This window comes from Euprymna scolopes, chromosome 26 (assembly GCF_053919585.1).
Source record: "Euprymna scolopes isolate OS-2025 chromosome 26, ASM5391958v1, whole genome shotgun sequence".
NCBI classification, from domain to species: Eukaryota; Metazoa; Mollusca; class Cephalopoda; order Sepiida; family Sepiolidae; genus Euprymna; species Euprymna scolopes.
Genome location: NC_136507.1, coordinates 75010339 through 75028419, shown reverse-complemented (window position 1 = coordinate 75028419; position 18081 = coordinate 75010339). Strand labels below are relative to the sequence as shown.

General features: G+C 31.2%; 1 protein-coding gene across 6 annotated transcripts in view; it reads left to right on the top strand.

Annotated features, from left to right (window-relative positions):
• The window catches only part of LOC145248189 (uncharacterized), a 296866-nt gene extending 292073 nt beyond the window's left edge, over positions 1-4793 (top strand). For all 6 annotated transcript variants that reach the window (XM_080110048.1, XM_080110051.1, XM_080110046.1 and 3 more), the window contains one exon: positions 4411-4793. In XM_080110048.1, coding sequence (XP_079966174.1) covers positions 4411-4503 — 93 coding nt within the window. In that variant the 3' untranslated portion in view covers positions 4504-4793. The remainder of the gene's footprint in view (positions 1-4410) is intronic.
• The last annotated feature ends 13288 nt before the right edge of the window (positions 4794-18081 follow it).

The window sequence follows — 18081 nt, the reverse complement described above, 5'->3', positions numbered from 1 at the left end:
TAAGGTTTATTCAACTAAGAAGAGCGCCGGCAGAAATTCGGAGGGAAAGGAAGATGGCCGACCGCTGTTACTGCTATCTTACTGAGGAAGAGAAAACAGGGGAGGTAATTCGGAGCAGGAAAGAAAAGAGTTTTTTTTTTTTTTTTTTTTTTTTTTTTTTTTCAAGTCAAGTTTTTGTTCCTCCCAAAATAAAATACTATGATTGAAATGCCTGCCCGTAGAAAATTTGGTTTAAATAGTTTTATCAAATAGTTCTGTAAATATTTTTTCCTTTTTTGATTTACAGTCTGGGGGCAAAGGGTAAAAAATAACGTTTTGATTTTTATGCTTATCATTTTTGTTTTTTTATTTATTTTCCCCTTTAATGCTAAAAAATGTTTGATGCTATTGTTGTTTTGTCATACTTTATTACTTTCTGTCTTCTCCCTCCCCCTTCTTTTATGAACTATCCTCTCACTATTCCCATTCACCTGTAAATCACTATTTTGATCTTTATCAACGGAAGAAATACCCCACATATCAACCCAACTAACAGCAAAATCCCACCCCTTCACTGTAGACGTTCCCAGATGCCAGAAAACTTTCTACTTTAATATTTTTTTTGGTACTCATGCAGAGAGTGGTCCGTGCTGAAATAATGACGTTATTATTAAAAAAGCGATTCTTAACATGGGGAGGGGGGAGGGTGTTTTGTACTCATTCTGTACTTTAACCTTACAATTGAATAATAAAAAAAACATATCATAAAACTTTAATTAAACGTGGAAATACGATTTAAAAAAAATAGCACGGATCACTCTCTACATTAGCACCTTTTTTTTTCTCCTCATACTGTTTGTCTTCGGAATTCTCTCCCTATTACCCGGATTCTATCAATATGTAAAAATTTAAATGTAATGTGCACAGACATCTTGCTGTGCAAATTCCCACTCAGTTGGCCTTCTTATAAATCTGGCTCCTATCACAGTAGTCCCTTATGCTTTAGTGGCAATACGCCTTATTTGGATGAAAACAAAATTTAATAAAAAAGAAGAAAAATAGATGCCCTGAAACCAAAGCCACTTTTAAAATGGCCGGCAACTGCTGCAAATAGAGGTGCTTCTTTGCTATAATAGCGAAATCTGGAAGTCGAAAAATGAATTTTCATTAAAAAAAAAACAATAGTATCTACTTACTTTTTATGTCAATTTCAAATTTCTTAATTGTACATGGCACAAATTAGTTAAACATTACTGCATTGTTACATAAAACATGTACTTTGACACGTCATGAATCAGTGACATCCGCCAGTAATAGTGACTGCGATTAATTCCTCTGACTTTATGCTGTTTATTTATGTATAAACATGAAATTTATTCTGAAAACTATTTTCATTAATCATTAATTTTCTATCATATCGTTTTTCATAATTTTTGGATATGTTATTAATTTCGACATGACAGTTAAGTAGATACCATTGGTTTTACTTGAAATTCAATATTTCGATTTTTGAATTTCGCTCTTATAATGAAGAAGCACCCAAATGGATTATAGGAATTCCAAAAGCGAACACTCTTTGTTACCTGTATTCTGAAATTCAGTGGCGGAGGATCTTTTTTCGTTACGGCCACTTTCTCATAGAAAAGATGTTGCTAGTTTCTCTCTCCGTTATCGTTATTATTGTGACATAGCTCGAACATTATTTTATTATCACAGTTCACGTATATTTAAGGAGAGCAAAACTGGTAGTTGTGAGTTAAAGCTGCGAGATGGAAAGGTGAACTCATAACAAATCGTTACTGGTTGTTGCTACCTGACACGGACGTCTATTATTGTACCTATCAGAATAAATCTATTTTATATTATGATAACTGTGTATTGTTTTCCAATCAATAATGCAACATTTATTTGCATTGAAGATGCTCACCTGAGCTCCAATCTCTGGTCTATCCTTGTAAGACATTCGCAGCAAGAACTTGTTTTTCTACTACAAAAAAAAAAAAAAAAGAAAAAAGATTATTTCATTTTTGTGCCTAGTGTCAGGTAGAATTTCTACAAACAGAGGTTAGCAAGGAGTTCCTGTTTGTGGAACACATTACTATGAGACTACTTTCTTGCAGGTTACAATATCATTGTCTTCGATTCCAATGTTAAGATTCCAGTCATGAACCGTCCCTACTAGTAATTGAATTTGGCGCATATCATCAATCCTTTCATAGTGTTCTTCATCTTTCAACTAACGATCATTCCATATTTCCTTTAAAATAATTTCTCACCAATCCAGTGTAGTAGTTATATCTTTGATAAGTGCTAATACATTAGTAAAAACAAAGCATCTTCCTACTATTCCTCCTGTTTTCGCTGCTTCCCTCTCCTTTTTGTATATCTTCCTTGCTGTTTTTCAGGGTTCGTATAAACTTAAAAAGTTCTTGGATTTTGACTTTTGCCTTGAAAAGGCCTTATTTGTATTACTAGCATTTCAGCCTGGCGTTGCCTGGGTATTTGGAGATGTATGTTGAGCAAAAAAAAAAAAAAAAAAAAAAAAGCGGTCAATTTTTTAACTTTTACCCCTATTATGACCCCTTAACATTTATTGTTTTGGGCTCAAATCAAGTTATTAAGTTAGATCCATGTCCAAGGAACCTATATCTTAAATTTCAAGTGTTTAGACTCAAAATTGGCAGAGGAGTTTGGTAGAGTTTTCAAACGTCAAATCGTTGAACTTTGACCCTTAACAGCCAAATTTCTGGCCGAAAACCGATTACAAAGATTTTTCCCAAATCTCAGTACCCTGTATATCAAATTTCGAGTCTGTAGACTGAAAATCGACAGAGATATTGTGTAGGGAAATGCACACACACACACACACACACACACACACACACACACACACACACACACACACACACACACACACACACACACTTTTATAGATATATAGACTACTTTGAAAAATACTTGAAAATAATGAGAATTTCTTGAAAATTGTATTTATATGCAGTAAAAAGTTGTGTCGAAATATTAAAAATAAAATTAAAATATATGCTATAAAATCATTTTAATATATTTAATATTTTAAATGGTATTAATAAAAATACCACTTAAAATATTTTTTAAATATTGAAAATAAAATTGAAGTACATTGTCCGGAAATTACATTGTATTATTGTGGATACAAGAGTTACGCCCCTTTATCACAAAACTACCTTGAGTAATTTCATAATAAAGATTCAAATCTCCGTCTACTTTTGTTCTCATTTATAATTTATTTTTTGGTGGGGAGGAAGCAGAAGAGGGGAGGAGTAGTGACGGTCACTATAAATAAAATTATCCCCCCCCCCTGCTTCTAAAAATATTTTCCTTGCGCAGACGGGACTCTCCAATGTTGATCCCCCCACCTCACCTAAAAAAAAAACAACAAACAAATTGTGACAATTTAAAATTAGGTTGGATGTGCAAAAAGAAAAAAAAAAAAATAGCCAAGACGGCAGTCATCTTGGTTGGAAATTAAAAGCTGTAAGGAAAGTTAATATTTGAGATGAAATAAAAAAATTGAAAACTACTTAAAAAAACATACAAAAAAAAATGATGTAGATAGGTTGCAAAGTAATTTTTATTGGCTATAGAAACATTGATTTACTGTATATTTGATTTTTTACTACTTTTTCGAATTGCTGTAGATTGTAAAACAAATCTCACATTTTGTTTTGAAAACTTGAATTTTGTCTGGAAAAGGCCTTGAAAATGGAGATTGAAAATCTGTATGAACTTTTCATATTTTTGTTTTATGCTGTTCCCTTCTTTTGTATCTTTTGCCTTTCAATTTTACCTCGTCTTCCTCATTTTCTCCTGTTGTCTTTTTCATGCTTTCCTTTTCATTGTCTTCTTTTCCCACACCCGTTGCCCCCCCCCGTCTGTTACACCCCCCCTTATTTTCTCCATTCTTCTACTTTCCCCCATTTTCGTCTCCTCTCAACCATACCCTCCCTTTATATCTCCTCTCAATCCCACCCTCCTTTTTCGTCTCATCTCCCCCATCCCCTTTCCTGTATTCTCTCTCCCTTTCCTGGCTCCTTTTACTCTCACCCTCTCATGTCTCTTCTCCCCCTCCTCCTCTTTCTGTCTCCTCTCATCCTCCTCCTTTTCCGTCTCATCTCACCCTCACTCTTTTCTGTCTTCTCTTGCCTCTACCTTTTCCCATCTCTTCTCCCCTTCCCCCTTTTTTCATTCTCTTTTTTACACTCCTCTTTCCCCTCCTCCATTTTTTTGTCTCTCTTCCTCCTTTTTCCTTTACCTATCACTCCACCATAGTCGCCACCTTTTACTGCTATTCTTGTATAGTCAATCATTTTTAACAATGTGTTTTATTTGTTATGATTTTATCTTCATATAATTTCCTATTTAATTTCCTTCTTTCTCTTCCATTTCCAGGATGTTGAAGCCTTCGAGGATGAAAATCAGACGTTGCAAGTGGAAAACCGGGCCCTCATCAATGCCTTCTCTCAACTCAGCACCACTGTGTAGACGGTGCCTTCAAAACAAACAGAATTCCCTCTCCTACACACACTCCCTGCTCTAAGCCCCACTCCCGACCAATAGTCCCAATCCAAAAGGGTGTCCGCCAACTTGCTCCACAACTCCCCCTCCCTACTCTCTCACTGTCCGCGCATGTGTTTGATGCTACTGTCTACCTTTTTAGCATTATTTTGCTCAACGTTGAATTATTGGGCCTTGGTATCTAGACATTAAAAAAAAAAAAAACATTATAAAACCAATTTTTAAAATAAGATTATCATTAAATATACTCAAACGAGCTTTCTTTTCTTTTTCTTTTTTTTTTTTTGATCACAGTTACACTCTAACTCTTTTTGGTTCTTAAGCTTTGCTAAACTGATGGGACAGCAACAGGAGGAGGAGGAGGAGGAGGAGGAGGAGAAGAAGGCTTTCTTTCCAGGCAATGCTTCCAAAAAAAAAAAAAAAAAGAGAGAAAGAGAGAGAAAATGACATGTTTATTTATCATCTGTTTCAAAGGCACTCTTATTTTTTGAAAGAATGTCCAGGGACTTCCAGATAATTTTTGGAAACTAGTTCTGCATGTATTTTGAGATGCTAGACCACCTTCTCTTCAAAAGCGATACTTTGTGATACATCTTTCCATTATAGAGGAGGCAGATATATACCTACTTCAGTTCAATCAAAAAGATACTATCTGCTACAACTACACACACACACACACACACACACACACACACACACACACACACACACACACACACACACTTATTTTTTTATTACCGTTTTATTTGTTTAGTTACACATGTTTCAGTTACTGAATCATATCAACGATCCAGTAACTTCATCAGACTTTACAGGATCGTTGACATGATTCAGTAACCGAAACATGTGTAACTAAGCAGCTAAAACGGTAATAAAAAAATATATATATTTGCTCTGCAATAGTATTGAGCACTTTCTTCAGGCTTTTACTAATTACCATTTTTACTTTATATATATATATATATATATATATATATATAAACTACTTAATTTACTCACAAAGTTAATATACGAAAGTATAGATTTATGCGTAAACTTTAAGTATTTACTTCAAAAGTGCTCAATACGTAGATAGAGCTAGTTAGTAAGTTATGAAATATATATGGCGATTAAGCTACACTGAATATTCCGTGTTTCATCCACTCTAGGATTCTTCAGGCTTATGCGTGTAGCTTAATCGCCATATATATTTTATAACTTACTATATATATATATATATATATATATATAGTAGTATGAAATATATCTGTGGTAAGTAAGCTATACAAAGGCATCCATGTTTCATTCTTGCAATAAAGCATCAAGTATTTAGATATATTTTCATATTACTACTAATAATAATAGTACTAAGTTCTGCTCATGTATTGAACACTGTTGAAGTAAATACTGAAAATCTATACACAATATATTATATCACCTTATAATATTATACGTGTATATATGAAATATTTAGAAAAATTTAAAGAAATGTATATTTGTTTAAAGTGGGGCTTCACTATGACATAAAATGATCACCCAAATATTGACCATATATAGCATAGAACAGAACAAGTAATCATTTTTTTTATACTTCTGAAATGGCAGTGATTCAAAAATGTTTTTTTTCAGAACTCGTGTGTGTGTGTGTGTATATATATATATATATATATATATATATATATATATAAAATAAAAATTAAATTAAATTTACCAAAATGATCCAAGATGGTAAAACTAAAGTATATTATAAATATTAAAGAATTAATATTTATAAAGTAATCTCAACCAGATGTAAAAGCTCGATAGAACCAAATAGGAGATAGCGCTTATAATAAGAGCAAATAGTTAATAAAACATGTTAAAAAACACTTTGAAAAAGAGTTAAAAACATATTTAATTTGAAAAGGAAACATTAAATAAGTGGATAGTCCTTAATCCGCGGAGTTTTGAAGAAATACTTTCCTTCTCATCAGAGGGTAGGATTTAGCAAAATGCGGGATGGGATTTTGCTTGCAAAAGTATTTGATGAAACTGCAAGTAAATTAAAGATCTTACTTGATAACAAAAAGTGAAGCAGAGGGAATAGGTTGGAGAAAAAAGTTGATTTCACGTGAATGGATAGTCTGGTGAAAGGTAAAGTATCCAATGACGGTAAAATCCAAAAACGTAAATCCAAGAAAGTTAGTTAAATTTCCATTCACACAAGTAAAATCCAAGGAAATCGCGTCCAAAATGGTCCAGAAATAATCCAAAATAATCCACAAGGCCGAAATCCGTGGAATAATTCACAAATAGGTACAAGGAAAAAAAGGAAAGAAATCCAATAATATTATTAAAAGAAAAATAAGATATGCATTAAACTCGGCTGCCAAGATAAGGTGTAATTAAAAAATGAGTGAAGAAAAGAGAAAAAATGAGAGAAGAAAAAAAGATTGAATTGTGATTGAATAAAATATAAAATACAAAAGCAAATGTCAAAATGACCCAGACAAGATGACGTTAAAAGGCACCAAAAATATAGGGCAAAAAAAAAAGAGGTCAACTGAAATATACAGGTTATTACTTAAGAAAATATCAGCAGGAGTTATTAAAAGACACTAAAAAAGAATTTAAGGGTAGAGGATGGCCGGTATCTGCAAATTCCAGATAAAGCAAGTAATATGTAAGTAAATGCATATAGTAAAATATAAGTAAATATACATACAGGATATGAATGTGTAGATAGATCGATATATTTGATAGATAGGAATATTTAAACACTAAAATGAAAATTGCAGATAAAAAAAACGGCCAAACAAAGACGAAATAAAGAATCAAAATAAAGGATTATTAAGTTATAAAGTATTAAGAAAGTATGTAGAAAAAACGATAATATCCAAGAAAAAATATATATATCTGAAAGGTTAAAGTAATAGCTATGTAATTTCAAAATTACCATAATTAAATTTGGAATTATGTTTACAGAAAGAGATCAGTTCGTTTTTAGAATTTATTATATTGTTATTTTGAGGGGAAGTAATTATAGTTATAGCTTTGGTTGTGCAGAGGCGACATGACTTAGGGCCTGGAGTATAAGACTTAACTTTTTTTATAATAGTCCATTTGCAGTTTCATCAAATACTTTTGCAAACAAAATCCCATCCCGCATTTTGCTAATTCCTACCCTCTGATGAGAAGGAAAGTATTTCTTTGAAACTCCGTCGATTAAGGGCTATCCACTTATTTAGTGTTTCCTTTTCAAATTAAATATGTTTTTAACTCTTTTTCAAAGTGTTTTTTAACATATTTTATTAACTATTTGCTCTTTTATATATATATATATATATATATATATATATATATATATATATATATATATATATTGTCATCCACATACAGTACTGATTTGCCGTATCACAACTCATCAGTGCGGCTAGACGTACACTTTTTCCCAACCGTGGACCGAACCTACAACTGTCGCATTGACAATCGGCAGCTCTCACCATCAAGCTACAAATCAGTGCCGTAAATATTTCTCCTCAAGTGTGTATTAAATCCACACCCGTATATATATATATATATATATATATATATATATATATATGGTGGATACTCGTGTTTGTATGAGTAATAACATTCTTAAATGAACGGCCATTTTATCCCACTGGACTGGGAACATAGAAAATACACAATGAGTAAAATTAAATCCATACAGAATTGAAACATGGAACATGAAGAGGGACCATCTTTAGCTAATGTCTTCTTTAACAGCTCAGCCAACAAGTGTTACTATCGAGTGATGATCGAATTGTGTGTATATATGTCTGTGTGCTGTAAAGTGAGGAAATATTTTATATTATGTATAAGTATATAAAAATGATCGGGACATCTTTTATTTTATGTAAAATCGACCTTATTTTTTGTTTCGGTAGAATTTGTAGCTTCTTCAGATATGTAAACATATTGAAAATAGTGGTCTAGACTTGGAGAAAACACTAAAATTATAACACAAAACATTAAAAGTATAGCAAGGCAAAAAAAAAACATGAAAGGGAATGGGTTAAATAGGGTTTTACGTGTATGAAAATGACATATATCTTACCAGTATTTTTTTATTTCCCTCTTACAGGAGGTTAGACACAAGGTCAAGTGTAGGTTTGATGAAAGTATTTCTGTGGAACGAACTGGATTTGAACTTGGAACACTCAGGTTTTCAGTGCGCGTCGTGAACCACTCAGCCACCATCACAATATGAGCATATTTATATTTTCAGAAAACCTTTTCAAAACGATTGGATGAATAAAATTGTTTTTGAAGCAATTTCAAAACACACACACACACACACACACACACACACACACACACACACACACAGGGTGTTTTTAGAGATGACTAACTTTAAATTCAAATAAATCGCAAAAAATAATTCTATCATACAAATATATGGTTTTATTCAGGTTTTCTCTCATGATGGGATGATTCCAATATCTTTGGTATTGGATATGACCTTAAACTATATCCGATGGTGAGGCCCCAGCTTGCGGGCTTTGGGGAGTGAGGAGCCACCCCTTAATTGCCATTGCTCCCAGGTCCACTCTGACCCAGAGTGGTAGTACCTGTTAGTGTCCCAACTATGGATTAAATAGAAAATGATTTGAAAAAAACAAAACAAATATAATCTATTAAAACTTTTTCTTCAAAATCACTGAATTCAGCATTAAATAACCTGAAAAGGGTTGATATGCTGTACAACAAAAACAAACCAATCCAATATCTTTCCTGATTCCAATATAATTACTAGTGTTGGCACGATTAATCAAAATTGGAAAAATCGTAACTTTTGGGGGTATTGGAATTGGAAAAAATTTTTGTCCTATGTTCCGATATCAAAATGATTCTTCTAATTTTTCATTTTTATCTTTGTTTAGAACTTACTTTTCCATTACTTGCATTTAAAATAAAAATAATATTCATATATTTAAAAATACCAGTAAAACTAAAATCTAAAGATATCTTCTACCCACAAGTGTATTTTTATGTTTCCGCGAATGTATGTACATATTACTTAGGTACTTACAATAATCTGCCTCTGTCCCATCAGGAAAAGACAACTCTGTAGCAAAATCTTTATTCAAAAAGAATCAGAACCAGGGGAAAATATTGGAATCATTCCATCACTGATAATTACCGATTCTGGTTCTTTTCAAAATCTTTAAATATTTAGCTATAGTGGCATTATTTTTCAGATTACCATAAAACACCATGTGTACATATTTTCGCAAATGTAAAATTACAGTCGTAGAAGGAGGGGGTGAATTTATAGATTTTAATTTTATTTATCGTTTAAAATCAATAAATATTTATAATTTTATTGTTAGTACCAGCAATAGAAAATTAAATTTTAAACATAAGCAAGCCAAAAAAAAAAAAACAAAACAAAAAAACAATTAAAAGAATTGTTTTGGGCATAGGCAAAATTGGCACAAATTTTTCCAATTCCGATACCCCAAATGGTTCGAATTTTTATTACTTCTGATTAATCATCCTAACACTAGTTTTCAATCTGTATTGCTAATCACTTAGAAATCGTCACCCCCCCCCCACCACCACTCCAGATTATTATGAATTGACTAAAAGCATTTTGACCAGAAAACACCTCAACAAAGTGCATTTGTCCAACATGAATTTATCTTGTGGAATTTTCAAAATCAGACCTAAATAGCAATGTGTCTAACAAATCGTTATTTGATTCAGACTAGCCTTTTTATTTTTTGTCTATTTTATCCTGAATGTAATTTATTTTGCTTAAGTTTCTTTCTAATAATAATTAAGCTGACTAGGAAATTTATTAGCCTGCGGGCATTTTCTGTATTATTGCTTTTTGTTTTTTTAATTTGTATGCAAAGCTGCTTTTCTGGCTACCATTTTGAATTTTAAAGCAAGAATCATTGTTATTAATATTAATATATATATATATATATATATATATATATATTGTTGGGACAATTAGGAAATTATATATATTGTTGGGACAATTAGGAAATTATATATATTGTTGGGACAATTAGGAAAATCAGAAATTTTGGTGGTATTGGAATCAGAAACATTTTGAGCCTTATTTCCGATTCCAAAAACGATTCCTTTAATTTTTTTTCTTGACATTAAAAAATGAGACAAACACAATTTATCTATTAAAATATTTAAAGAGGATCACAGACTGCACTTGCAAAATCCCATCTAAATCTTACCATATGGTAAAGTTACAAAAATCATGCTTAATCGCTTTATTTCTCATATTAATATCGTGACTTAGGGTTAGATTAGAAATCTTAACATGGTCAAAAACCAGATAAAATTAGTTACATGTCCTTCAAACACTTTCTGTTCTGAAAGAGGATCATTTTACATCAATTTTATTGATGAAAATGACTTTTTATTGTTTTATTTTATTTTTACCAGCAAAATTTTCAGGCTATTTACCTGTAATCATGTAAAAAAAATGAAGAATCGCATTTTTCTTTTTGGATGAAATAACATAAGGTTGTGGGGGACCCGGTGTGTAATTTATATACTGGTTGTATAGCTGAATTCCCTCTTTGTAGGCTGCATATATGTGAACCGGTTACATGAATGTACGTTGGAAGTTCATTGTGTGTGTAAGAGTTTGTTTGTACGAAACCTATCTTGAGAAAAGATAAACACCCTGTCGAGGCGTGGACGTAACTTGTGTGCTACTCAGATCTGAGGTTTGAATTGAAGGCAAACACGTGTTGTCAGCTCCATGTCTCGAGAGAGAAGAGAGAGAGAATGGAGAGCGCCACCTGTTGGGCAAAACGGAGGTTACCACAGGGGCGATAACTGATGCGTTGGTTAAAAGGTGTATGCATGGATGTGTATGCGGTTTGCTTAAATACATGTTACATTAAAAAGGCATGTTCCTATAAGGTGCAGAGGTATAATTAATACCTTACTAGCAGAACCCGTGGAAATTCTATGGTAGTTGACAATTTTTATAACACATCATAAATAAAATTAATAAAAAATAAAATAAAACAAATTACGACGAATTTAAAACAATTTCTTAGCAAATTCTTTTTTAACCTTTTAAAGCTAAAAAGAATTGGTTTTAAAAAAATTAGATTTTTTTCAATGAACATTCAACACTCAACACATTTTTTTTTTTAAATATTTTTTATATAAATTACAAAGGAACAAATGTCAATTCACTTGCACATTTTTTTTAATCCTTAAAAAGAAACTATAATGCAAAAAAATTAGTCTTCTCTCAACATGACCTTTTTTTTAAATAAAATAAAATAACCAATTTGAAACCGTAAACAGACAGCCATGTTTTCTTTTTTTTTTGCAAATTTTTGAAGAAAAAATGGTTTTAATGATTTTTAACTGATAAGGAACGACTATAAAGGGAGGTAATTCGTTTCTCATTAATTAATGTTTGCGGCGATGATGATGATGATGATGATGATGATGATGATTTTTTATGACACTGGACGTACGGATTAGTGAATTAATATTTAGATTTTCTTTCATAACAAAAACGTTATTTCAAATTGATGAAAAGAAAATTGCAAACAAAACTGATAATTTCATAAGAATTCAATATTTAGAAAATTACAGAAAAATGTTTAAAAATGAAATAAGAACATTTTTGTCAATGAATATAATATATAACAAATATAAAATGATTTATCTAAGCATTCAGAATGGCAAATCAGTTTCAGACATAGGTTTAACATAAAATGAGTTTGTTAACTTTTAAAGCAGTTAGCCAAAAAAATTGATTTTTCTCTAGGAGATGAATTCTGTATATTTATTTTCTGCAGGTGTTACTTTTATAAGCAATAAGACATGGTTTTACGATCTAACAAGTCAGACTTAGGGCTAGTGGCCCAAAATATTTAGTGAATGTCAAAAAATTAAGATGGCTCAAAAATGATGATCATTTTTGCCCTAAATTTATACAACTGATCTCCCACTCTAAATTCTAAAATAATTGATCTTTTTAAAGTTTTTTTAAAGTGTTTACATGTAATCACCTAAAAAAGTAGAATCTTATTTTATGGAGATAGTTTAGCTGAGGGTATTAATCTACAAATTTGCCATTATTATTATTACTATTATTATTGCATGCATCTTGTTTTTTCTTTTACGGATCAATTCCTTTTACGGATCAATTTAATAACCAACCAAATTTATAATTAGGATAAAAAAATATGAACATTCTTGAATAAAGTAAATACGTATTAGATACGTTTGAAGCCAAAACAACGCATTATTACAAAATAAACAGATATTTATTTTGTTTGAAATTTATATTAAAATTTATAAATATATTTTGAAGATACACTTCATCATCAGTATGTTTTCCTTTTTTTTTTTGCCATAGAGTCAGTAGAAGTCCATTTGTTGTTTTTACGGTAGTCTTTTCAAATGTCGGAACAGTGCGTTGGTCACGCAACAACATGGTAAAAAAAGAAAGAAAGAAAGACATATTGATGATGAAGTGTATCTTCGAAATATATTTATAAATTTCAAACAAAATAAATATCTGTTTATTTTGTAATAATGCATTGTTTTGGCTTCAAACATATCTAATACATATTTACTTTATTCAAACTCAACCAGCGCTTCTGTAAAGGAACACAAACCCTAACATGAACATTCTTTGATAGAGGAAAGTTACAGAATAGTTAAGAAAGCTCTGATTATCTGCCCTTCAATGTTAAGAAAGGTTTTCTTAATGGTATCATTATTATTTAGTACTTATTCTTAACATGGGAGGGGCTTTGTTAATTATTCTGTCGCTACACCTTATTATTTTGCATACCGGTTGTCAACTATTTTCAAATAATTCAAAATAGCATTTTGTACACTAACGACAAACTAATACAATTTTGTTATAAAATCAAATTAATTCTTAGTTGTCTCACAATTTTCAATCAATTACAAGGAAAACATTCGAAAAGAAATATTTGTAAAGACTTACTCGTGTAATGTCTTCCTCCCAAAGTATATATATGTTATGCCTGCAAATACATGCGGACACGACAAGGAGTTTCACAGTAATTTGAAAAGGTAAAAAAAAAAAAAAAAAATGCAACAAATCTCTAATTTAATATTTACAAATTTGAAAAGAATGAGATTCTATAATTGTATTAGATCAAGAATTTAGAAGCGAATCTTGGAAGAGATTGTATTGGAATTGGGAAAATTTTGGAATCGTCCCATCACTAATGTGTATGTGTGTGTGTGTGTGTGTGTGTGTGTGTGTGTAGGGTGAGTCAAAAGCAGGTGGACAGTAAAAAAAAAACATTTATTTAGAGATTACATACTACCCACTTCCCCTCAAAAAATCCATTGTGGTCAATTCTGGTGAATGTGCGGTGTTCACCTACTTTTGGCTCACCTTATATATATTAAATAGATATATTGCAAGTAAGCTATGCAGAATTATCCATGTTTCATTCTTGCAGAAAATCATCAGGCATTTAACTCAATATATTTTTGTATTACTACAAATACTAAGCTCTGATCAGGTATAGAGCACTGTTGAAGTAAAAACTGGAATTATATACATAATATATTATGTCACCTTATAATATTTTACATGTATACATGAAATGATATATATATATATATATATATATATATATATATATATATAGTTATGTACCCTCATTGTTTTATGGTAAATATTTGCTTATGCTGATGAGGGAAATTATAAGTCTTTCAAGTTTTACACTGATATAATAGTAATAATAAAACTAATTGTTGAAATACATGTATGCTTGGATAAACATTCATTATTTTCAGATGTTGATTGTAAGATTTAAAATTTGAATTATATCAGAATGTTATGATACACTGAATTATAATATTAAATATCTGTTAACCAGTGAGTGAATTGGGTTTTTTTTTTTGTTTTTTGTAGTATTTATGATATTCTTAGGGATTTATAATATTTCATTTGTTGATAAATAAATTTTATATTATTTTTGGATCTTCTGAGAATCTAGAACCGTTTTGCTGCTTTATCTCCAATCTCTCTCTCTCTCTCTCTCTCTCTCTCTCTCTCTCTCTATATATATATATATATATATATATATATATATATATATATATATATATATATATAGTAATTTATAAAATATATATGGCGATTAAACTACACTGAATATTCGGCGTTTCATCCGCTCTAGGATTCCTCAGGCTTATGTGCGAATTCTGTGGTTATTTATCGTTTTTATATGGTCCTTTTCTAATGAGGATTTAAATCCTCAATAGAAAAGGACCATATGAAAACGATAAACACCTTGCTTCTCTAAGACACATGTCACATTAAATCTCAACTATAGCAATCTCAAATGGATAATGTATATTGACGGATGATACATGACCATTAAACTTATGTAGCAAACTAGTTTACCAAATTTGAGAATTTCAGTTTTCCAATCATAATGGTGCTCCCAGACTAAAAAGTTCCAGACAATCGATTGCCAAAAATTCGATGGTATACATGTATTTTGAATTTGCATGCAGGCTTACAAATAAAAAAGCAAAAAAAAAAAAAAATTGAGAAAGTATTTTTGTCCTTTCTCTGAATAAGTCACAGAGAAAAAAAAAATTCATCCATTCTTAAGATGTGTCCATTCAATTTGTACTGTTTAACAGTGAAAAAACTATTTGAAACATAAAAACCATGACAGACTGACGGATGGTACAAGGCTCTTAGAAAGATGTGTGTACACATCTGAAAATGCTATTTAAAAATGAAGTGTGACAGACCGACGAAAATGCTATTTCATTCTTAAGCTTGACAGGCCAACAAAAATGAGATTCAAATTGAAACATAACAGGCCGACTGACAGACAGAGCCTCTTTTTATTTTATTTTATTTCTTTTTAGATGTTTGGACGCATCTAAAATGTGATGCATTTATTTGATTTGCATGTTTATCGACCAAAAATGCTATTTCAAACTTGAATGTAACAAACCGAGTTTTTCATAAAAATGACAGAACACATCTACAACTGCCATTTCAAACTGAAACGCGACGGACGAACGGATCTGACAAATATGTATTTATTTATTTCAAAGACATTATACATTAATTTGATCATCCATCAATGTCTCTGGTTTCAAAGAAGTATTCAAAATCAAGCTTGTAGTGCTAGACATACGAAGTATGACCTTTTTTTCATCGGCTGAAGAATACACTTGAATGGATTTCTAGTGTTTTTATGAAACCACAGGCATCAATGGATGATCAAAATAATGTATATTGTTATTATCTTAAATAAAAATATATGCAATTTCTTGAATACTGATTCTTTCTTAGTGTATATATATATATATATATATATATATATATATATATATTGACTGAAGCATTTGAGAAGCTTTTGGCGTTTGGTTTACTATTGAGTTTTCCGGAAAAAAAAATTGAAACTTAAAATCTCGGAAAAGATATTCTCTTTATTTTAAACTTGATGACAATTCCTATACAAAATAATTTTTATAAATACAAAATAAATAAGTAAAAAAAAAAAATCTTTTCGGTCAGGTTAAAATTAATCTTAAAATAAAAATCTTATGTAATTAAAATACTATTATTAAAAAAAAAATGTGTATAAAATTGACATACAAACTTGCACACAAGTAAAAAAAAAACTTTTCCCTTTAAAAAGACAATTATTTTTTACTATTGTTGTTGTTGTTATTGTGTTTAAGAAAAAAGAAAAAGAAAAAAAGGTCACATGCTTATTTAAAGTGTTTGAATTTTAAAGACCCGTCACGGTAAAATACTGACCCCTTTTTTTAAGGTAAATCCGGATCAATTCTGAGATTCTGAAAAAAAAAAAAAAAAAAAGGAGGCTTTTCATTAAATGAGTAATTGTACAAACTGACCTAAATTTGGTCTCACCAGCAAAATTTTTTTTTTTTAAATCTGTCTTTATTTTTATAATTTAATATTATAAAAAAAACAAAAAAAAAAACACATGAGAATAAATGTCTTTGTTCTAATTTAGATCAAATGCGATTTTTTTTTTTTTGTCCACTCTAAATTTTGCACACAGGTATGATCTTAAAGTATATCCAGCGGTGAAGCCTCTAATTTAGGAGCTCTGTGAAGTGTGACGTCATCTTCTTAATTTTTATTACTTCTGTTATGTCCATACCTACCCGAAGTGGTATTACCTGTCGGGTTGTCTCCATTTACATGTTAAATAGATTTTCTTTCTTGCTACAACATGAAGCTGTCTTGGACATCCTTACCACAGTGGTCAACTTCACCTCACTCCACTATCATTTCAAGCCCTCTCCCCCTCCTTTTTTATTTCTTCTGCCTGACCTATTTCCCAATCCTAAATTCTTCTGATAGCCCTGTGTTTTTTTACACCAAACTGCATCTATTAGTTACCATTACTCCCTGGCCGTTCTGACCCGGAGCAGTGGTAGTACCTGTCAGGGTCTCATCTAAGTGTCGAATAGAATCTGCCATTTGCAGACCATTTATTTTCAAAATACCTACAAAACAAATTAATCTAAAAAATCAAACATATACAAAACATATATGTAGTTTTGGTTTTTGCATAAAATGATCCAACTGACATGCTGTAAATTGCAACCAACCTTATCAATTGCTTTCCCCTCCTCCTAACTTTACCCTCCCTCCCCCAATTTTATTGCTTACTGCTTGAGGCACTCCAACCGGAGAATACCGACTGGGCTGCCCAGGCAATTTTGGAAAGGCCAAGGTGCTCCTCTTTTAAAATATATTTATGCATAGTCTCCCTCACCCACCTCCTGCTAGTTGTATTATAAAAATAGGATGTCAAAAACTTATGAAACTTGCCAGGGGAGGTTATATTCATTCCAACTGAGGATACGTTCTTGGACACAGTTTTGGCCATTTTTGAGTAGGGAATGATCTTTCATTTGTCTGGCTGAGGTATGGTTTTGGGTCTACTTTCTCAGGTCATTGCTCCCAGTCTTTTGGGTGGAGTAAGTTAATTGCTTATTGCCTGGAGCGCCCCTACAGAGGAATGTTAATAGGCCAGAGTTCTTCTGACTAGTAAGGTCACTGACTTAATTCTTCTCGCCTTCTAATCGAGTGTCATCTCTTCCTGCGTTGGGACTGCATACCCAAACAATCCAAGACTTCACTGCGAAGCAGAGACTTAAGATGTAAAGTGTTGACAGAGAATAGCATTTTAGACATGATCAGCTTTCCGGTAAAGCAAGATGCAGTGGAGGCAGACATTGTTGGTCATTCTCAAAATGGTTGCAAAAAGGTTTGATATGCTTTTAAAAAAGATAAAACAACCACTTGATGATTGATGGTAAATTGGTTAAGATATCTCTTACGCCATTTTAGTTACTTTTTAAAAAAAATTTTATTTTTTAAAATTATTTTTATTTTTTTTTATGTGCAAAAACTTTTGGGTTGGTTTTATAAGTTAGTGCCAGAATAAAGTTAGAATTTAGATTGAGCGCTAATTTTTACATTAATGCATTCGAACTTTGAGTTGATTTTTTTTTCGTAGGAATTAGTTGCATTTTTTT